Genomic DNA, 23,081 nt, shown 5'->3' with positions numbered 1-23,081 from the left:
TGGGAGTTCCATCTGCTTTTCTTGGGCACTGCTTTGTCCAGCTGCCCACTGGGTCTGGAGTTGTTGGGGTGCGTGGAGAACGCCGTGGGTTGGAATTAAGGTGGGGGCGTGGCCACAGGGGCAGGGCTTCCGAAGGCTTCAGTGATTAAGTATGGGGGCAGCCTCGGTGTGGGACCTGAAGTTTAAGGTGATTGTCACTAGTGAGTCGCCAAGTGTCCTCTCCGGGCAGCACAGCATTACCATTTGCTAGGTCTCTAGGATTCATTGACACATTTTTAAGTCTACATGAATTTTTTGAAACACCTTTGACTTGACGGACTGAACATGACTGATGTAAATAGATTTATAATGTATTTCTGTTATCGAGGTTCTTATTTACTGTAGTGAAAGAAATTAAATATTGTTGAGAAAGTGAGGAGACTATTGTAGGCGTAGGTTGATGGGTAATAATTAATCTTTAAATGGAGTTAATCTTAAACATCCTAGCAGTATTTTCACGGTGAGTACGGTAAATATTCAGTCACGAGGATAAATAGGTACATTTACAATAAGGTAGTATTTTTGAAATGGAAAGTACTGAATGTGTTACAGAATTTGCCAAACTGTTTTTCATTGCATTTGTGTGAACATACACTTCTTTTTTCCTTTTTTCACTTAAAGACTGTTTTCTAAAAGAGAGGGAAGCTCCCACTAGATTGCAAGCTTCATGAAAGCTGGGATAATAGTTATTTTGTCTCTAGTATCTTTTTTTCTTTTTTAAATTTATTTATTTATTTTTGGCTGCCTTGGGTCTTCATTGCTGCGTGAGGGCTTCTCTCTAGTTGTGGTGAGCGGGGGCTACTCTTTGTAGCAGTGCGCAGGCTTCTCACTGCAGTGGCTTCTCTTGTTGCAGAGCACGGGCTCTAGGCATGTGAGCTTCAGTAGTTGTGGTACGCGGGCTCAGTAGTTGTGGCTCGTGGGCTCTAGAGCGCAGGCTCAGTAGTTGTGGCGCACGGACTTCATTGCTCCACAGCATGTGGCATCTTCCCGGACCAGGGCTAGAAGCCCTGTCCCCTGCATTGGCAGGTGGATTCTTAACCACTGCACCACCAGGGAAGTCCCTGTCTCTAGTATCTTGAGGACCTGTCAGTTGGTGCTCAGTAAATATTCGCGACCTGAATCAATGAATAATCTTGAGATTTCAAACGATTATTTCTATTTATACCATTTATGTTTTAAAAAAAGTTAGATCACAAATTTAATTTAGATTGCTGCTATGTTAAAATATTTCAGTGTATGCTGATATTGGTCTACTGTATTCCCTAATGTGTGATTTCTTTTAAAGAAAAAATGATGAATATCTTTTAATAAGCTTTTAATAAGTTTGGAACTTTGCTTCCATTAGTGAAATTTAAGAATTTCTAGGAATTTTATCAGTCTACCATCTTAGCTATTTGGAGTGGTCACTCTAGGAGGAGGCATTTATAGATGGATAATTCAATAAATGGTGTTGGGACCACTCCTAAGTCATAACATTTCAAGAATAAATTCCAGATGAATTAAAGATTTAAGTGTAAAATAGGAACAAAAACCAAATTGTAATAAAATAATTAGGAAAAAATATAGGAGATACAGCGTAGGAGGCCCAAGCAAGACACAGAATTCAGAGTTCATGGAAGAAAAAAATTACAGATTTTATTGCACATAAATTTAAAAAGCTTTGTATGATAAGAGACATAAGTTTCTACAAATTAAGAAAAAGACAGTCCAACAGAATCAAAGATAAAGGACAGGAACAGGCAGTTCACAAAAGGGGAAATGCAAATAGCAGTGAAGGTATGAAAAGATGCTCTCCACTAATTTCCACTCAGTTGGACCCTCAAAGTATTGGTGAGTCTGTAAGAAATCACTGCTTTTTGGGAACTTAACATAGCAATATTTATTTAAATGCTGTTAATTGACCCAGAAATTCTTCTTAATGGGATTTATCTGATAGAAATAGAAGGACCAGTATTTAAAGAAATATACAACAGTAATAATTGTAGTATTATTTTTAATAGCAAAATCCCAGCAATGTCCTAAGTTATGGCATGTCCACATTATTACACACACTAAAAATGAAGAGGTATATCTGTTAAATGTATTGGCTTGAAAACTCTGATTATCTTAACTAAAAAGTTATAGAATAGTGTTTGTGTGTATATGTATATAGTATGAACCCACTGTTGTTAAATAAATGAACCCTGTATAAACATGTATATGTAAGCAAAGAAAAATGTAGAAGAATATTCAACTAATTTTAACTAGTAATGTCAGGGTAATAAGGATAGGATGTTGGTGGAGTGAGAATATTTTACTTTTGAATTTAAATTGTTCTAATTTTAAAAATTTGAAAGATTATATTTTGGCAACAGCGAAAAAGGGTGGCTATACCAATAATTTATATGAAACCTTGTATTTGACTTGTAAGTGTGACTCAAATCTAACAACTAATCACAGCATTCTGCTTCTGGCAGTAATATGGTTTTCTTGGAAGAGATCAACCTCAAGAGATTAGAGATATATATCTACATAGTCCCGTTATAACTTAATAAGTAAATGTGAATCTGTTTTTGTAGTTGAGAGCTCTATTTTTTAATGTATTTAACACTTTGCTTATTATTCTTTCTTTCAGTGGGCCAACAAACTGGTATTTCTTTTGGAAACATTTAACGGCATCTTACATCTATCTGTGATATTCATGAAGTGCCCTCCTTGAGAACCTCATTCATAAGGACATCTTTTTGAAAGCCTTCTCTGAACTCTCCCATTTAAATGAACCACTTCTGTCTCTTTACCACTAGTGTATCCCTCACCAAGTCCTCTCAGTTCTTACTCCTTATTATGACTCAGTAGCTATTCTCTCCATCTACACTGCTATATTATTACCTTAGTTTAGGGCTTTGTTATTTCTTGCTTGGATTACTGTAGTAGTGTCTGAATAGGTTTTCCTGCTTTCAGTCTGGTCTCTTTCTAGTACAGCCTCTACACTGCAAAACCTCAGTGGGTTTTTGTCTGTTTGTGTTGTTTTATTTTTATTTTCCTAAAATGCAGATTTAACTCCTTGTTTTAACACCTCATTGGTTCCCCACTGTCAGTAGAATGGAGTGAGGCATACAAGAGCCTCCGTGAGTTATTCCAAGTCTGTCTCTCCAGCCTCATCTCTCACACCCCTTTCCTTGAACTCTTGCCTTTCTAAACTATGAGTAAATAAATAAACTATTAGTAGTGTCCATCTTTGGCAAATGTTGCCTTTTCCCTGAACTGTCCACTTTGCTTGGATAACTCCTGTCTGTCCTTTAAGACTCTGAGCACATTTTAGCCTGTAACTCTACCTGACATTTTTTTCTGTGTAATAAGAAAGGTTTATTGTTTTTTTTCTTTTTTTCTCATAATAAAAATGATACATTACTACTGTAGAAAATGAAAACAATCCAAAAGAATGCAAAGTAAAAATCACCTAAAATCATAAATTTAAAATCTCATCCTCATCATTAAAACTTTGGTGAACAAAGCTACCTCATTTACTCTCCCTACAAATAAAAAAAATGAACATAAAAGATATATAATATGATTACTTTTTTGTAATCTGTTTTGTCATGTAGCATATCGACATCTCTTTCCATGTCTATGAATGGACTGACATATATATCATCATTGTTAAATGGTTGCATTAGTATTTCACGGTAATGAAGAAATCATAATTAGCTTATCTAATCTTATTATGATGGGTATTTGGGTGTTGTATTAGTTCGGCCTGAGAAGCAGAAGTGGTAGGAGCTCTAGCGCTAGTTCTACCTCTGTCTATACATACACACACACACACACACCCCCACACACGCACGCAGGCGCTCGGAACTGGCTTATGCTGTTGTTGTGGGGTTGGCCAAGCAAATGCTAAGTCTGCACGCAGACAGCCCTGAAGGGGTTCCAGGAGGAGGAGGGAGCACGTGCCGAAGGTGCTGCTTGCAGAGCCTGAGCTCAGGGAGGACTTAGGTCCTCTGTTAGTAAGTTGGGCCCACCCAGGATAATCTCCTTTTTGATTAACACAAAGTCAGTTGATCCTGGACTTTAATTATATCAGCAAAATCCCTTCACAGCAACGCCTAGATTAGCATTTGAATAACTGGGAGGTGTTTGCTGCGAAATGGCTGTTGCCTCCCTTCTGTCTTCCCAACACCTGCTGGAGGATACCCCTTGTAGCTCACCCTAATAAACAGTAGAAAGGGTATTCTGGGAGATGTAGTTCAGTCTAGCCAGTTTAATGTACCTCAAAACCATCACAGGTGTATATGACTTTGTAAACAGTGCTTGCAAATACATATTTGTGTATCTGAGTAGTTTCTTTGGATAAATTTCTTAAACTGGGAGAGAATTTTGAATTTTTCTTTTAACTCAGTGACATGGAAAGAAATGGTAACTTATGATTTTGAATTAATAGCTTGGATCTCTAGATAATGATATGCTAGATTAAGAACTTTAAAAAGAGGATGAAAATAGTCCTGGATATTGAGTGGTTTCCAAAATCTTTTGTAACAACCTGTGTATTTTAAATTTTCACTTGTTTTTTTAACTGGCAAAATTTTCCAATACATTAGTTGAGTTTCAGGTTAAAAAAATTATTTTTTTCAGATAGTTGGGTAGGCACATATCCTGGGGAAGGATTGAGTATTCCCATTTGGGTTGTATGACCATATTTGGAGTAGTCACTGTAGCCAAAAGGACAGAGTACTGTGATGGACAGGCCTGACTCACTTGCCCATCTGTTTACCCAGAGTGACTCCAGCTTTTAGGGCTCCACAGTGCCACCAGATACACGCAAAAAGCTAGAGAGGTGCTGAGCGCTAAACTACAGGAATCTCCTACAGTGTTGATCACTTCCTTCACCTTGCTTTCTTCTTGTGGACTTGGAAGTGAGAGTCAGACCTGGGTTCTTATTCAGCTACTTGCTAAATGTGTGACCTTGGGCAAATTACTTGCCTTTTTAAGCCTCAGGTTTCTTATTTGCAAAGTGGTAAAGATAATTATAGATTATTTAAGGAATAGATGACAAAAGATAGAAAATGCTTGGCATTGTATCTGGCACATAGTAAGCACTCAGTAAGTGTTCATTAATATTATTTTTAGCTCATTTACCTATCAGTTTTTCTCTTTTACTGGACTTTGCTTCTGTCCTCCTGTGTGAAGATACAAGTTTGGTAAAGCTTTTAAAATTACTTATAAGTAGAATACATAATTTATTTAAATAATATAAAACATCTGTAAGTAGTTATTACTTTTATTAAAATTACTCCTTTAATAAATTATTCTAAGATATTTGTTTCAAGATTATACCTTTGATAAGTTCCAGCCATATTTATCTTCATTATATAATTGAATCTTCAGTATAGGCCATAGGTATAAATACTCTGAGACTTTTTCAGTGTGATTTGTTTGTTAGCATTGCCAAAAGGTTTTAGCCTTAAAAACTTAGCTGCTAAGTATCTGGTTGATGATAAGAGTAAGCGTCCATTTTTGACCCACTGTGCTAGATGATATATTGATACATAGTTGCTAGTATTAACAATTTGATCATGTTAGGCATTTTTCTTGTTTTATGGATCAGGAAATTGAAACTCTGTTAGGTAATAGTGTATAACGGTTAAGAACAAGGCCATTGGAGTGAGACAGAACTGAATTCTAAGCTCAGTTCTGCTTTCTGTTTTATGATCTTGGGCAGAGCTTTCTAGGCCACAGTTTCCTTATTTGTGAAAAGGGGATAGTATATTCTATAATCTAAGCACCTAGGGTAGTACATGGTATGTTCAGTATGTGGTAGTTTGTTACTGCTTTTGTTTCCTAGGTGCCTTTGAGGATGTTACCTTTGTACTGTTATCCCTTTACCATTTTGGTCAGCAAAATATCCAAAGTGTCTTTATTTTTATTAATTTCTATACCATCATTTCTGAATGATCTTATTACTTCACTAACGTGTTGATATAGTTTAAGCATATTAGTTAATTTCATCATACTATGGTTATTAATCTTTTGAAATCAGGACAATATCTGTTCTGTTCTTTATTTAGAAGCTCTGTAAACTATGTAAAGGATGAAAAAGAAGACTTGGAATATTTCATTTATCTCATTGTGGGCATGCAGGTGCTTAATTGTTTAAATTAATTAATAATTTCATTCTCGCAGTTGCATTAATTTATGGTATGATCTAGGAAAGTAGTTTTACAGGTTCCATGGCACCCATATGTAAGCATTTTGAAAGTAAGTATAATCAATATAGGCATGTTTAAAAAATTTTGTTTTTATATCAATAATAAAGTGCTTTTTATTCCATCTTTCTTCCACATGAATACTGGGAAATTTGGACTTTGAAAGCATTTCAGAAGCGTCTTAGAGGCCCAAAGTGGAAACTGTGGGTTAAAAGTCCTTTGTAAAAAAGAAGTGATGCTATTGCTCACAAGATTTATTAAGAGTGAAGAAAATGGTAGTCAAGGCTCTTACATCTGTATATCTAATATCTAATAATTGCAACAGATATTTGAAAAAATACAATGCATTCAATTCTTTTGCTCTTGAAAATAAAGATATTTTGTTAGTTATTTGTAGTCCACATTCTGAGGATTCTCCAGTATTGAGGAAGGCACTGAGGAATTATTGAGAAGTTATTGAAGTGGCCATTACATTTCAGAGAATCTTTTTTCATTTGTATTAGTTGTATGAATAGACTCATAACCGTAGTGCTTATCACCTTGGCACATGAAAAGTTGATATTGAAGGGGCAGATGGAGAAGCAAAACAAAGACAAAATAGGTTATACTTCAGATTAGAGGCAAAATACAGTTTATTGACAGCAGTGTGACCTATTTTCTTTTATCATATGAATAGGTTGAAAACCAAATTCTTAAAGGCAATGTTTATTTCCTTTTAGAAAACTTTAGTATGCTGTTAAGATCACTTGAAAGGCTTGTTTTTGATCGTATAATAGTCCATATTAAGCATAATGTGAGTTTTGATTTTCTTGTGTGCTTCATTAACATTTTGTACTCTGAAATTACATGATTTTTCATTTTTAACTTAAAAGATTTTGGTGATGTATGCCCCATAAAATTTGTCAGTCGTTCTTCTATGAAGACTTTTGAGTTATTAACGTTAGCTCAAGCCTTTCATATATGAGTGAAAATTGAAAGAAAACATCAAACTTCTTAACATTTTTCAAACATTTTTGATATTTCTTGATAAGCAGTTTTCAGATGGGCTGAAGATGTCAAATGAAGATGAGATATTAAATTCAGGCTTCTCATTCTTTGTTCAAAGACAGAAGTTATAATATTCAGCAAATCCAGCTACAGACATTTATGTGTAGAAGTTTCTGCCTTGCCAGTAAGAGAAATGCACGTTTTAATTTTTTATTGCTTTGTAAATGATCCTGTGCTCTATTCTTGAACACTTTTCTTATTTTTGTACACTCTATAAATGAATCATGGTTTTGAACTTTCCTACATCAGTAATAAAAATGAAATTTGATTGGTTAGTAATAAAGAAGATTCTTTTCATAAAAACAGTCATTTTGTCATGGCAATTCCCATTAACTGTAACTGCATTAGCAGAATAGAAACCATAAAAAGCATTTCATTATGCTTGTACACTTAGCTATGTTTTTGTACTGATTATATATTTTTATCTCTAAGAACTTTTATAAACCAGAGAAGTTTCTTCATGGCTTAACCTGAGATGTTATCATTCCTAATTTGGTTAGATGGTTTTATTTCCAGACTTATAGCAATTTTTTGCTGTCAGATATCTTTTAGGCTTTAGATAGCAAAAGACCTGCTTGTATTTTCCACAGAATATATTTTTAGGTTGAGTATTATCTGATTTGCATTAGGTGCTCTGCTAAGTGGTGGGGTACAAAAATGAGTAACAGTTGTTGCGTTTGGTGAACTTACATTCTTGTGTTGGACAGATCCATTGAAACAAAGTGGTGTATCCTGTAATACAAATGCTAATTTACTGAGCCTTTTACCTCCCTTCTCTCAAACTGAATTAGGGGTGTTAGATATTTAGTGAACATCTCAACTCCTCTCCCTGCCCCTCACCTTCTGTCTAGCGCACTTGTGATTATTTTTTTTTACCCAGTTCATATTTCGTCTCCTCTCGTGAATTCTTTCCTGTCTTCCTCAAGCAGATTGTCATTTCTTCAAGAGGATTCCTATAGTGCTTTATACATCCCTCTGGTCTGATGCTTATATTAATAATTGTTACTGAGTACATTCTGTGAGCTTAGAGACTGTATATGGCATTTACATAGTTTATCTAATTTTATTCTTCCAAGAACCTTACAAGGTAGATGATATTTCCCCTTTTTACAGATGAAGTAAATGAGGCAAGAAGAGGTTATGCAACTTGGCTAAGGTCACTTAGGCAATAAGTTGTAGAGTTGGGAGGGGAACCCAGGCATGTCTCACTTCAGGACCTATGTTTTTTCCCTACACCACCTGTATTCATTTATTGTATTGTAAATGGTTATGTGTATCTCAGTCACCTCCTCTCACTCCCTCTGCTCTGTGCCCCCCACCCGCTCAACAAAATTAGATCTTAGAGAGCAATGGCAGTTTTATATTCATCTTTGTCTATCTATCATAGTCCCTTTTCCAAGTTTAATAACCTATGGTTGTTTAGTTAAATGCTTTAATATATATTTTTTCTGCCTCTCTGAGGATTTTCTATCCCTGTGCTTCTGTTCATGAAGGGATTCTGTGATGGTTAGTTTATGTTATCTTATTTCTTGTTTGTTTTTTCTTGTTTTTTTTTGTTGTTGTTCTTGGGGAATCTGGCAATTCTGCCAAGATTTCTGCAGGTATAACAACAGATCAAATCCTCTGTAAGGAGTCATTTGTTTCACGGCTAGCTGAGAGGAGTAAGGGAGGAGGAATAGAGAGTTCTTTGGTTACCTAGCTTGATACGAGAGAGTGAGTATATGTCACGTACTAGAAAAGGGCAGATCCTTAAAATAATAGGTACTGTTGTTACAGTGATTGTAATTGGTTTAGAGTAGTGGGGAGGATTGTTTCTTAGTTGGAGGGACATTTATTTTCCGTTTTCTAGGATTAGATTTAGAGAACCATTAAATCTTGAAGGTTAACACTGTTAACAATGTTGAGGTCTGATACTTGTGTGGGACTGGTTGTCTTCTCTCTGTTTTTTGGCCAGATACTGCACTTTTAATCTTAACCAGCTGTTTTTGCATAGTTCTGCTATTGATCTCATATTCATCTCTATTTCTGAGAAAAGTTCAGACACGGTGTCAGTGTTTCCTCTTTTATGAATTACAGATTACCATTTTTAAAAAGAGAATTCAAATTTTGAGTCCTAGCTACAAGTTTCATATCTATTCATAGTCACCTGGAGTTGGCCTGCTGTTTATTGGAAATTAATGAAAAATGGTGGATCTTTTTTATAATGGGGCGAAGTCTAAACATAACCATTTGAGAGGATGACACATGAATCCTTACTAAGAATGGAAGGTTTTCAGTTTAACTTGTATTCATTTTAGCCTGAGTTATTGGCTTGCTGATGCTGTGAATTTGTTTTCTTCACCCTTGTTAACCTCCAGAAGTTTGTCAGTTTTATGAAATTGATCCTTGAATACCATTTTGAAATTGATCTCTAGTGTCACATAGATAGGTTCAGATGGCTCACGTTCAAGTCTCATAACTACTAACTTAATTTTACTTTCCTTATTGATTACATCTAATGGAAAAACTATCATTTAACCACTTTTTGGTTCCAAAGCAAGTGCAGCCTCAGTTCATTAGTCTTAAAATCTTATTCTGGAACACTATTAAATTGCAACTTGTTACTAAAGCATGTTTTAAAACATGGCTTTAAGCCATATCCACAAATACTTAAGTAGAATAAGATGGGTAAAAATCTTCTTGAATAAAATTAATCTACATAGATCCTTACTGCCACATTCTGTGAGGCAAATGAATGAAAGGGGTGAAAAGAACTTAATTTTATTTCAAGTGTACTCCATGTCCTTTGGACAGTTCTTTTTTTTTCTTTTTTTTTCTTTTTTTTGGATGGTGGTCGCAGACCATCTGCATCAGATTTACTGGGAGTGTGTGTGGCAAGTTTGGATTCTTGGCCCTAGTTTCTACAGTATCAGAATCTCTGAGTTTGGGGTTTGGTGGAAATATGCAATTTTACAAAGTTCCTTAGGGGATTCGTATACATTAATGGTTGAGAACCATTGTTGTAGGGTGATTGTAATTTCTTTAATTATAATTAATTAATTATTATAATTATTACCTAAGAACGTTTATTTGTGGGCTTTGTAAGAGGTTAGCTAATACAGTTCTGTGTTCATTGAATCTGGAGCCAGACTACCTGGGTTCAAACCCTGGCTCGTGTCACTTATTAGTCACTGTGACTTTGGCAAATTACTTATGGTTGTACCTTAATTTTCTTATTGTAAAATAGGGATAATAATAGTAGTGTCTACCTCATCAAGTTGTGAGGTAGTTACTATGTCAAGCACTTAAGTACACAGTAAATGCAATAAGTCTTAAAATCTATTTCAGCTTTACTGAGGTATAATTTATATACCAGTTTTAAGTGTACAATTAATTTTTAAAATATATTTACAGAGTTGTGATTATTACCACAATCCAGTTGTAGAAGAAACATTTTCATCACCCGCAAAAGAAATTTCTTGCCTGTTTACAGTCATTCCCATTCCCATCCCAGCCTGAGTCAACCACTAACCTACTTTCTGTTTCTGTCGATTTGCCTATTCTGAACATTTCATATAAATGGGATCATACAATGTGTTTTCTTTAGTGACTGGCTTTTTTCACTGGGTATAATGCTTTTGAAGTTCATCTATGTTGTAACAGGTATTAATGCTTGGCTCTTTTTTTATTGCCAAATAGTATTCTATGGTATGGATATACCACATTTAGTTTATCGACTCATCAGTTGATGGTCATTTAGGTTGTTTCCACCTTTTGATTACTGTGAATAACACTGCTGTGAACATTCTTGTACAAATCTTTGTGTGGATATGTTTTTCCATTTCTCCTGGGTGAATACCTAGGAGTGGAATTGCTGAGTCATAATGGCAATTCTGTGTTTAACATTTTGAGAAACCTCCAAACTTTTTATATTCCCACCAGCAATGTGTGAGAGTTCCAAATGCTCTACATCCTCTAAACATTTGTTATTGTCTGTCTTGTTGATTAAAGCCATTCTAGTGGGTGTGAGGTGGTGGCATCTCATTGTGGTTTTGATTTGCATTTCTCTAATGACTCATGATATTGAGTATCTTTTCATGTGCTTGTTTGGCCATTCATGTATCTCCTTTGGAGGAATATCTATTCATATCCTATGCCCATTGAAAGGACTGAGTTATTTGTCATCTTTGTGATTGAGTTGTAAGTTTTTTATATATTCTAGATAATAGCTGTAAGGGTCTTAAGGGACTCTTAACTGCTGTCACCATCCACCCCCACCCCCCCACCATTATCATCTGCCTCAATAGCAGTCTAGGTAGTTTTTGACCAGAAAGAGGTAGATTCTCATTATTCTCTAGTTTCATTTGGGCACCAGCTTTGGTTGCAAGAGAGAAGTTCTGCCCTTTACAAGTTTTCCTGAATTTTCAATCTGTTTTGCTTTCCTTCTTCTGCCTCCTGAATGGCAGGATATTAGAACCCATTTGCCTTGGATATTCATTCTAATGTATCATTCATTCATGTGCCCTCACTTTGAATCATTTTAGTCCTTTGTTTACCACTTTGTTACAAATGAATAGGTGGTTGGAGATATTGATGAGGGATTTGTGGGGCTGATGATTTGTCTGCCATGGGCTCAGTAAATTGGCATTCATTTGGCATTCTGGAGATTGTGCACTGTTTTATGTAATTTTTTTTCTTAGTTCTGTGTAACATGTAGACAGAATTAAGCCTTGTTATGGGTGTATCAGATAATCTTTATTGTTATTTTCAGATAGGCTCCAGTATTCGTCAGAGTTTTAAACTTGGAACATTATAAAGATAACAGATAGGGAGATGGGCCATATGGTACCACTAAAGTCTAAGTGCCTTAAAGGCAGTTACTTGATTTTCTTTATAATTTTATCCCTAGTGCTTAGAGTGGTGCCTGGCACATTATATTCACGGTGTGTGTGTGTGTATGTGTATATATATATATATATGTGTGTGTGTGTGTGTGTGTGTTCTGTGAATATTTATTGAATGACTGATAAAACAGATTTGTAGAATGTGGCTTAATTTACTTTCTAAAATGAGAGCTATGTACACTTTACTACACATACTTACATGCAACAAGCAATAAAGAATATGCAGTGGATTCTGATGTCAATCAACAAGTTTTTAAGGACTGATGATAACTTGTAGCCAAGGGAATGGTTCTAGTGTGAATCTTCTTCCAAAGTTTGGCAATCCCTTTGTATTTTTGTCTTACACTTCTCTAGTCTGTCTTAGAATGTCTGCTCCTTGCTTCAGGACCCTTATTTCAATCTAAGGTATTCTTTAATCTTTCTATCTGCCCTTCCTTGCAGTATATTTTTTAAGTGGCTCCTATGATCTGAATGTTTGTGTCCCCCTCCAAATTTTTGCATTGAAACCCTAATCCCAAGGTGATGGTATTAGAAGGTGGGGACCGTTGGGAGGTTATTAGGTAATGAGGGCAGAACCCTCATGATTGGAATTAGTGCCAAGAGATCCCAGAGAGCTCCCTAGCCCCTTCCACCACGTGAGGACCCAGCAAGAAGTCTGCAGTCAGTGACCTGGAAGAGGTCTCCTACCAGAACCCAACCATGCTGGTACCCTGATGTTGGACTTTGAGCTTCCAGAACTGTGAGAAACAAATTTCTGTTGTTTATAAGCCACCCAATCTGTGGTATTTTGTTATAGTAGCCCAAGTGGACTAAGACAGAGAGTGGCCTTACCACTGTGTTACAAAATACTACCTGTCAGTATTTTAAGTATTGGAACTATTTTAAGTTTATGGAAATGACAGCATGGCACGACACCTCTCCATTCTCTAACATGAGCCACTTTCTTTAAAGTATTTAAAAATTGAAGTATAAAAAAAAAAAAAAAAAATTGAAGTATAGTTGATGTACAATATTGTGTAAGTTTTAAGTGTACAATATAGTGATTCACATTTTTTAAAGGTTATATTCCATTTATAGTTATTATAAAATATTGGGTATATTCCCTGGGTTGTACAATACATGAGCCACTTTCTGACATGAACATTGATCTCCAACTGTTGAGGTGATGGGAGAATGTTTTTTTGTTTTTTTTAAATAAATTTATTTATTTATTTTTGGCTGCATTGGGTCTTCGTTGCTGTGCGCGATCTTTCTCTAGTTGCAGCGAGCGGGGGCTACTCTTCGATGCGTTGCTCAGGCTTCTCACTGCGTTGGCTTCTCTTTGTTGCAGAGCACGGACTTTAGGTGCGTGGGCTTCAGTAGTTGTGTCACGTGGGCTCAGTTGTTGTGGCTCGCAGGCTCAGTAGTTGTGGAGCATGGGCTTAGTTGCTCCGTGGCATGTGGGATCTTCCCGGACCAGGGCTCGAACCCATGTTCCCTGCACTGGCAGGTGGATTCTTAATCACTGTGCCACCAGGGAAGTCTGAGAATGATTTTAAACTCTTATTGTGTGAAGAGTCACGTCCTGCTTACACATCCTATGTAGTATCATTAAACATCCCCTATGAGACAGTACCTCAAGGATATCACTATTTAATCATTTCATGATCAGTATTATCTGGGATATAGTGTTATCTTTGAATTGTACTATAGTTTGCAGGCTGAACTGTTGAATCTAATACATAGCTCTTAAAATTCTAGCTTTGATGAAGTCACATGTCATCATATTTTAACTCTAAACATCTTAAAAATCTATTTTAAATGAAGGCTTCATTTAACAACTTGACAGGTTTTGAACTTAGTGTCTATGTTGATATCACTGAGATCATCAGTATAGTATTTATGTCAAACAGTAAATTATTTCCTTCTTTTCTCTGTGTGTCTTGCAGTAACTTGTCCATGTTTAAGAGCTGTCAAATATTCTTTGAGCATTTTGTTTTATTAGTCGTATTTGCATTTACACCTTTGGCAGAACGACATCCAAATTTGGAGATAGGTTACATGCGTTTTTTATTCCTTTAGACTGTCTAAATAGTCTTTGGAAGCGGAAGAGATGACATCTATGAGCTTTTGGAATCTAGTTGCCTAAGGATAAACTGGGTTTGACTTCATTAGTGCACAAATGATAGGTTTGTGTACAGTTATTATAGCATTAATCAATTTGATGGATTGGAAATATGACAGTACTGAAGCAGCATGTAATATTAGTGCCTATTATCCTACAAATTATGTCTTCACCTACATTCATATGCCAGAGGAGTCATGTTGTACATTAAGAATGAAGAATTAAAAAAAAAAACCCCAACAACAGAGGGCATCTCTTTTTATGGCCCTTCTCTTGTCTTTTTAGATTAGATCATCAAGAGATGGACTTTAGAATTAGACTTGTTTATTAGGGCATAGCACTTTCATACTGTGAAATACCCTGAATTGAATGGAATAGATAGATCATTTGCCACCAGAATGACTTATCACCCAACTTGATACTATAGAGAATACTGCAGGTAAAATGGAGTCTTTAAGAAACCTAGATATGTGAATTTGTTGGCCAGTAGTCATTTCTCTAAAAATTGTAATGGATTTGTAGTAAAGAATATTGATGTTTTTGTTATATTGGTTGATAAAGCTTGAAAATAATAGGTACCTTAAAGATAATTAAATGAGAATCAAGTATGTATTTTGGGGGGCTATGGGTTTTGCTTTATCATGTGTGTATTTCTAGCACAAATTTATTTATTTATGCATTGTTTATTTTATATTAGGACTTTCAAAAGTCTAAAAGTATGTATTCTCTCTTTTTCTAAGCTTTATTCTCCTCCAACATAAATACTTATGGGAGGTAGAAAATAACTTTGAAAAATTTAAAAACATTCCTTTGCATAAAAAAAGCTATCACTAAAGGCTGAGACTTTAAGAGGAATCACCTTTGCTCCTGGTAAAAGAGGCACTAGTGTGAAATACTCAGGGCAGTTTTACCTGGGCAAAATTGGAAAGAAAGTAAAGGATAAAGGAGTTAAAAGACCTTTAATAATGTTATTTGGATAGAAAGTTATGCGGTGTTCTGATATTTGCTTTATTTCTAGATGTTTTTTATTTATACCTGTAAAATAGGAATATATTTCTTCTTTATAAAAATGATAAACACTTTCATGGACCTTTTGCTAGGGAATAAGAAGTCGTTCTAATTTTCAAGAATGAATTAATGTAGGTCACTAAGAGTATCTTGGAGTAAGTTATTGCTTTGGTATGAAAATGATATAGTAGTTTCTGATTGTGAAAGAATTAATTTCTGAAAGGTGGGTAGTTTTACTTTGGAACTCTTGTGATAAAGATTAGTTTTAAATGATACTTAGATCAAAAAAATTTAAATATTGCTTAATTTGAATTTCGTATTTTGGCATGTATTGTACATATTATTATAAATGCCATATTCAAGTTTGGAGCAATTGAGAAGCCTAGTCTTTAATAAATAATCTCAGGACCATAGCAATTTTCACATTCTAGGAACTTACTGCCTACAAATGGAGATAAGGTATTGACATAATAATAGAATAGAAAAGAAAGCAATATATGATATAAGACAAGTACAAACTGCTATGAGCAGTATAGATAAAGGAGAAATTAGATTTGTTTAGTTACAAAAGCCTTCTTGATAGAGGTAGCATTTTAAGCTTGGTCTTGAAAAAGGTGTAGGATTTGGGTATGTGGTGGGGAAAGAATATTCTGGACAGAGGGGAACAATTTGAGCAAAGTCACTAAGGTGAGGAAGTATGAAGTATATGGGGGAAATTTTAAGTACTCTGGTAGGATACAAGGGTCCTATTATTAGGTAGATGGGTAGGCAGGTATTCCCCCCCCCCCCCAATTAATTTGTGTGTGTTCTTTCCAAGCTTTTTTCGTGTTCAAAAAAGGTGATTTCACTAGAATAGAGGAGGACTCTTTTTTGTTCAAGGGTATGTGAATGGCTGGGTTCCCTGCTGAAACTTCAAATAAGTAGTTATTTAATTAGAACAGTGTTTTACAAGGTGGGGCGAGGTATATATACACCCTGTTTAATGCAGGACAATCCTTTGAAGTACAGGAAGAAAATATTGGAACTTAGGTTTCAATTTATTTTTTAACTGTTTTCTTTTTTAGTGTATGTTTTATAATGTGCATGATTTATTAGCTTAGGAATACCAGCCATATGATTTCCAAATCTATTTGGGTCTGCATACTCAAGTATTTTATTGATGGGGACATGAGATTTTAAAAAGTGATAATCCCTATGTTAGAGTTAAAGAATATGGAAAGGGGAATAGTGAGATGACTTGTCAGATGGTTGAGGGCCTTGTGTTGGTCTTAGGAGCATTTCAACAGTAATATCCAGTGAAAATTGTATATTTGGTATAAAACATAGAAACAGATTTCCAGTTTTAGGGTCAGTGCATAAGTAAGTTTACAGGATTAGATTCTGCCAACTATTTTAGGCAGCTGTTTAATATTTTTATAGTTGTGTTATTGGTTGTAGTATTGGAGTTCTCTGGGTAAAAGTTTCCCTTTTTTGGCCAGGTTGTGTAGTTTTCTTATCTTCCCTGCTTCATTCTTAGCCTAAACAGTACAGAATCATAATAATGATAGTAGTAATAGTAAACACAAACATTTATTCAACCAGCATTTACTGATTGCCTGTTTGGTGCTAGGTTCTAGGAATGAAGTGGTAAGCAAAAATCAGACATGAACACTGGATTCATGTGCTTATTTTCTAGTGGGGGAGATAAACAAATAGTCCTCAAATCCCTGTAAAAATGTTGACTTTGATAAGTGGTACAAAGAAGTGTGCATCTTATTCAAGCTTGAAAAAGAGAGGGTTTGAACTATTCCAGAGGTCACCGAAGTCTTCCCTGAGGACAGGACCAGCTACATAGTTTGTAGGGCCCAGTGTGAAATGAAAATATGAGGCCCCTGTGTAAAAGAACAGGGGCCTCAAGACTGGTGCAGCAGAACCTAAAATCACCCGTGGAGCCCTTCTACGTACGGGCCCTGTGCAGCTGTTCAGGTTGTAAGTCCATGAAGCTGGCCCAACCTGAGGAAGTGATGTTTTTGCTGAGATGTAAGGACACGATAGGAGGGGAGAATAGCTCCAGGGTAGAGGAAACAGCTTAAATGAATCTCTGGGGCCAGAAGGAACGTGATGCATTCAGAAACTGGGTGAAGGCCATTGTGGCTGGTGTATAGAGTGGGTGGAGAGGAATGATGAGGCCAGAGAGGGAGAGAGGGTGATGTGTAAGGCCAAGTCGATCTTTATTCCAAGAGCCACACAAACTATTGATGTGTATGAAGCATAAAAATTACTTTGAATATGCAAATAATACCAGTAGTTGGCACCTTGACAGTGTTGGACAACGTTGTCTCTCAATCCTCATTTTCTATCAGTCTCCTTTTCAGAAACGTTTAGTCTCACCTTCTATATTTATTCTAAGGCTGGCCCTTCCCTAAGGCAGGTTTTAAAAGGCTCTTCACATCAGGGAGAGATTTTGGTGGTAGAAATTGAAAATAGGATAGGTGAGTCATGAAATTTTATTCACGATTGAATTAGTCTGGTCTAAAACATTTTAGGTTGACTAAAGTAAAACTAGTAAGAGATGAAAATGTTTTATTATTTATTTTTAAAGAATTTTCTTTTTAAATGCTGCAGATTTTTAAGGTCTGTTGTGAGTACTATAATTTTGAATTCTTAATCTCCCTCTCTTTTACACATGATCAGGGACAAGGGTGGATATTAACTTCCCTAACCTTGGGAAAGAGGAGTGGGGAAGAAATTGTAGTTTTGGACTTTGTCTTTCACATAATAGGCATTCTCAATGAAAAGGCTTTAATTAATATTACCCAAACCAAGAAGTAGGCTTTGTACTTTGTTACGTGTAGATAATGTTCATGATTCATGGACTTACTTATGAAAGCTCATTTCCTAGAAAGATACCTACATGGTTGATTTGTAGATCCATTGCCATGCCAGACAACTTAGGATTTTCACTATTGTCTCTCTGTTGAATAACACACCAGCCATTTCTTCTCCCATGTCATTCATTCCCTGATCATTTCCTGCATACTCTGCTATTTCTTGCCTCCTGGACTATGGTTATACTGGAATTCCAAGCTGCTAAAATAGCATGGTTATATAGGTTTATATCAGCCTACTTGCCTTCTCTTTTTAAATGATAGGTTCTGTTTGTGAAGATAACATCAAATGTTTTGGCAGAGTTACTTTCTGAGAATTTTTTTAAAAATTTAATTTAATTATTTATTTTTATTTTTGGCTGTGTTGGGTCTTTGTTTCTGTGCAAGGGCTTTCTCTAGTTGCGGCAAGCGGGGGCCAGTCTTCATCGCGGTGCGCGGGCCTCTCAACTATCGCGGCCTCTCTTGTTGCGGAGCACAGGCTCCAGACGCGCAGGCTCAGTAGTTGTGGCTCACGGGCCTAGTTGCTCCGCGGCATGTGGGATCTTCCCAGACCAGGGCTCGAACCCGTGTCCCCTGCATTAGCAGGCAGATTCTCAACCACTGCGCCACCATGGAAGCCCTGAGAATTTATTTTCAATAATTCCTGAGTTGGAACATAGTTTGTATATTGGAGCAAGGAAAATATACTCCGTCATCCCCATTTCCAGCTTTAGGATCTTAATAACAGAGCTTTTAGTATTTGTAGATAACTCCTTTATTCTTATTTGCAGTCGGGTAATATGTTGCAAGATTTCTGTTACTTTTACATATGTCGGTTGTATTACATCAGGAGAAAGGGGGTGAAGATAAATGAACTTTTAACTGGAATTACTGAACACAGAAGAATATATGAGAACTCTGATACTGCAGAGTAGTGATGTAGCTTCTGATTTATCAAAGAACACTTAAATTATATTCAGCATATATTTAATGCTAAATGTATATTTTTCCATTGTTTTGAAATTTTGTAATTCATGTCTAATATGTACACAAAATAGCTAACCAAAAGTTAAAACTACCAGAATGTTTAATTAGAGCACCCTATTACTTTAACATAGTTGATAATTAAATTCAGTAAAACTTTGGTTAGCCAGAATATTTAGGGGATTGACTGGTAGGTTTCTTTCTTTCCATGCACAATTAATGATCACCAACTGTACGCAAAACATGGCACAGTGTGGCATACACAGATGCATATGACACATTTGTGCCCTCAAGGAACTTAATTTCAATGTCTTTGGAACTTTTGTAAATTTTATTCCTATGCCTTATTGCTTTCTTTAATAAGATTAATATAATGCATATAATTGAGTCTTTAATGATGTGGACTCTTATAATGAATGAACCTCATTGTATTGTTTCTTATATAGATGTAAACAGTGTAGGTGTGCTGATCATACAGTTTATCCTAAAAGGTTATTTTTTAGTAAATTGCTGATGTCAGCTTGTTTTTGTTTCCCTGACTTTTATTTTTAAAACTGTTACACAGGTTAATTGGGTTCTTATTGAAATTTTACTTTGTTAAAAAGTTTACAGTAACATACAGTAATATTTAGTTGCACTGCCTTTTTGGTATGTGAGTTGAAATTCAATAGCCTTTACGAATATGTATACAGACAGTCCCTAACTTAACAATGGTTTGACTTACGATTTTTCGACTTTACGATAGAGCGAAAGCGATACGCATTCAGTAGAAACTGTACTTCACATTGTGAATTTTGATCTTTGCTTGGGCTAGCGATATGTAACTAGATACTCTTGATGCCGGGCAGCAGCAGGGAGTCACAGCTGCCAGTCAGCCACGAAATCACGAAATCAAGAGGGTGAACAACTGATATGCTTACCACCATTCTGTACCCATAAAACCATCCTGTTTTTCACTTTCAGTACAGTATTCCATAAATTACATGAGATATTCAACACTTTATTATAAAACAGGCTTTGTGTTAGATGATTTTGCCCAACTGTAAGCCAATGTAAGTGTTTTGAGCACGTTTAATGTGAGCTAGGCTAGGCTATGATGTTTGGTAGGTGAGGTATATTAAATGCATTTTCAACGTACAGTGGGTTTATCGGGATGTAAACCCATGGTACGTCAAGGGAGGTCTGTAATACTGTGGATAACAGTGTGCAAAACTGTGTATGGTCCATTATTTGCTTGGTGACTTCATGTATTATCCCTAAGTATGAGTTTAATTTTGTGTAGCCCAGACCAAACCAAAATTTATAATTTACAATAATAGTACAATGTTTTTCTTTTCATTCTAAAGTGGAAGTAAAAGGAAATTAAGGCGTCCACCCCTCCCTCCCACTCCTAAGACTGTTTTAGTGCATCTTAAATGATCAGTCTTAAGAAAAAAATGCTTCATGTGTATAAATTTCTTTTTTAAAAAACCAGCTGGAAGTATATATTAAAAAAATAATTTGTTACTGTGTCACAGAGACTGTATTAATTTAAACACAGTAAGAAAAATACCAATTATTGTCAAATTTCATATTTGACTTTCTTCCTGACAGCAAATATAGTTAGAGTGTTAGAATTGGTGATTCTGATGTTTTATGGATTTTACAAAGAAGAATTCAACAAATGATATACTGAATATTCTGTCAGTGGAGGCATTGCTTCTTAAGTGCAGTTGATTAGACAAATTCAAATCTAGTGCTTTTTCCAAGCACTGGTAGGTTGCTAATATTCTCTTTGTAGTTGGAGTCTACTCTGGATGAGAGATTGAGTCAAGGTCCAGCCTGGCTTCAGGCCTAAAATTAGCTTTAGCAGCTCTATTTCACATTGTAGGTACTTAACTGCTTCATCATGTTACTTCCCTTTGTTTTGGTGAGATGGTATTGGTGAGGTCAAGGCAATGAAATGTAGACAACAACAGGATTCCTCTGTCTGTTTAAATACTACCAGCTTATGAGGAAAGATGCACAGCCTGATACAGATGTATTTGATTCTTTCATACAGTGTTGTCTTTTGAATATTTACTTCCTTAAAAGTTTACAGTAAAATATAAATATTGCTTCACTATTTTTCTCTTTGATAGTGAACTGAAATTAATTATCTTTTTATATGCATGAGTAACATTTTGGATATGTCTGTGTTTGAAGGAGCCTAAAGGAATAGTAGCATTTAGGCTGTTTTATTTTTAAAATTTTCCCTTTTGATTGGGCAAGATGTCTTCCACCTCCTCCCCATCAAAAATGAAACTACCACCATTCACTTAAAAGAAATTATCTAACCTGCTTATATAGGTTCCCATAGAATCTAAAGTAGTGTGACTAGTTGCCATATTTAAGGTATCCTTGGCAATTGACTTTAAATGCTGTAGGCAAATGTATGTGATTATTAATTTGATTGGTTATTGATATGTTTTTGCCCTATGTGCCTAATTATCACTGCTGTGTTTCCACAGCTGCAGAACCTTGGCCTGAAAATGCTACATTATATCAGCAACTGAAAGGTAGGTACTTGTTCTCAGTTAAAAATGGCTTTGTATCAAAATATATTTATTACCAAAAACACCCTTCAATAATATAATCCTTTGCAAAGAGAACATAAAACATGAAGAAGGGATTCCCGTGTATAATTTGTCTAGGAGATTTTACCTAAATTTATATCTGCCAGTGTAAACCAACTATTCATGGCCTATAAGGTCCTTAGTTTATTATTGACTCATTATATTGGCTGCTGTAGGCAGTGTAAAATGATGTGGTTGCAGGAGCAGTTGGCAGATTTACTGTGCCAATAGCTGACACAGCAGATTTTTGAAGTCCTGTGGTAAAGTGGGCTCTCAGTAAAAAGGAACTGTTAAAATGTATAGGCTAGGATGGTTCAGGCTCCCTTTAGCAGCTCTTCATATATCATCAGGTCACATTATGGACCCCATTTGGGGCTCAGCAGCCTGCTACAGTTGTCAGAAGACTGCAAAGTAATGAAGACTAATAGGCAGCAGCCCTAGTCTTCTAAGCATGGAATTTTTATTGCAGCAAACTTGTCATCTTTCTTTTGTGTGACAGACCTAGACACACTGTGTAATATTAACTGTAAGCTGGTTTTATATGATTTTGAATGCTTTTACTTTTAACTAGAGAGGTTTGAGTAGAGATACTATTTTACTTAATTTTAATGAAAAGAAGAGGAATGTTTCTTGAAAACTTGGAAAACGAATTTGTTTTTAAGTGAGTGATTTTCATTACATATTGTTGATAAAATACAGTAAGTGATCAATTAGTTTTAGAGGAAATTGTTGATAAAATACAATAAGTGATCAAATAGTTTCAGAGTAAATAGTTTTGTTTCATTGTTATTTACATACTCTGATAATGTAATCAAAATTGTAATCACACATTGATATAGACATATAGACACAACAGCATTGATATAGAACTTCATGATTACATTTTCTTTTTAGAAATAGGAATAGTTTTTAAAAATAAAAACATTTATAAATGTATTTTACTTGTTTAGCAGTTACGCTTTTGACTCAGACCTTTCATTGTATTTCCACAGGGGAGCAAATTTTGCTTTCTGACAATGCAGCTTCTCTTGCTGTGCAGGTAAGTACGTAAATAATGTAATTTTTTAAATTTTGAGTTGCAAATTTTTTTTCTTCTCCAGTCTGATACTGTATGTTTAGAATCTTTTGTGATTTATCATTATCAATATAACATCTCTTTGTGAAGTATAATTTTATTATGTAATATTATTCAGGTAATTGTTGTTAGTATGTAAAATGAACATAAAAATCTTCATTATTCATTCTTTTTATAAACAACACTTATGTTGTAGGTGCATTTTCTTTATTTGCTGTTTTGCTTTTGGCTAGATATGATGGTATTGATTATTTGGGGTGATATGTTCATTTATAGGCACAAAACTATTTTCTAACTTATTTGTAAAGATTTATTCACT

At 35.4% G+C, this 23,081-nt stretch overlaps 1 protein-coding gene across 2 annotated transcripts in view; it reads left to right on the top strand.

Moving 5' to 3' along the window:
• Positions 1-23,081, top strand: part of MTX2 (metaxin 2) — a 60,299-nt gene that overhangs the window by 479 nt on the left and 36,739 nt on the right. For both annotated transcript variants that reach the window (XM_068543896.1, XM_068543895.1), the window contains exons 2-3: positions 21,583-21,630; positions 22,680-22,726. In XM_068543896.1, the coding sequence (XP_068399997.1) occupies positions 21,583-21,630; positions 22,680-22,726 (95 nt within the window). The remainder of the gene's footprint in view (positions 1-21,582; positions 21,631-22,679; positions 22,727-23,081) is intronic.

Source organism: Eschrichtius robustus, chromosome 5 (genome assembly GCF_028021215.1).
Source record: "Eschrichtius robustus isolate mEscRob2 chromosome 5, mEscRob2.pri, whole genome shotgun sequence".
Classification (NCBI taxonomy): Eukaryota; Metazoa; Chordata; class Mammalia; order Artiodactyla; family Eschrichtiidae; genus Eschrichtius; species Eschrichtius robustus.
This window is presented reverse-complemented; position numbering and strand designations above follow the sequence as displayed.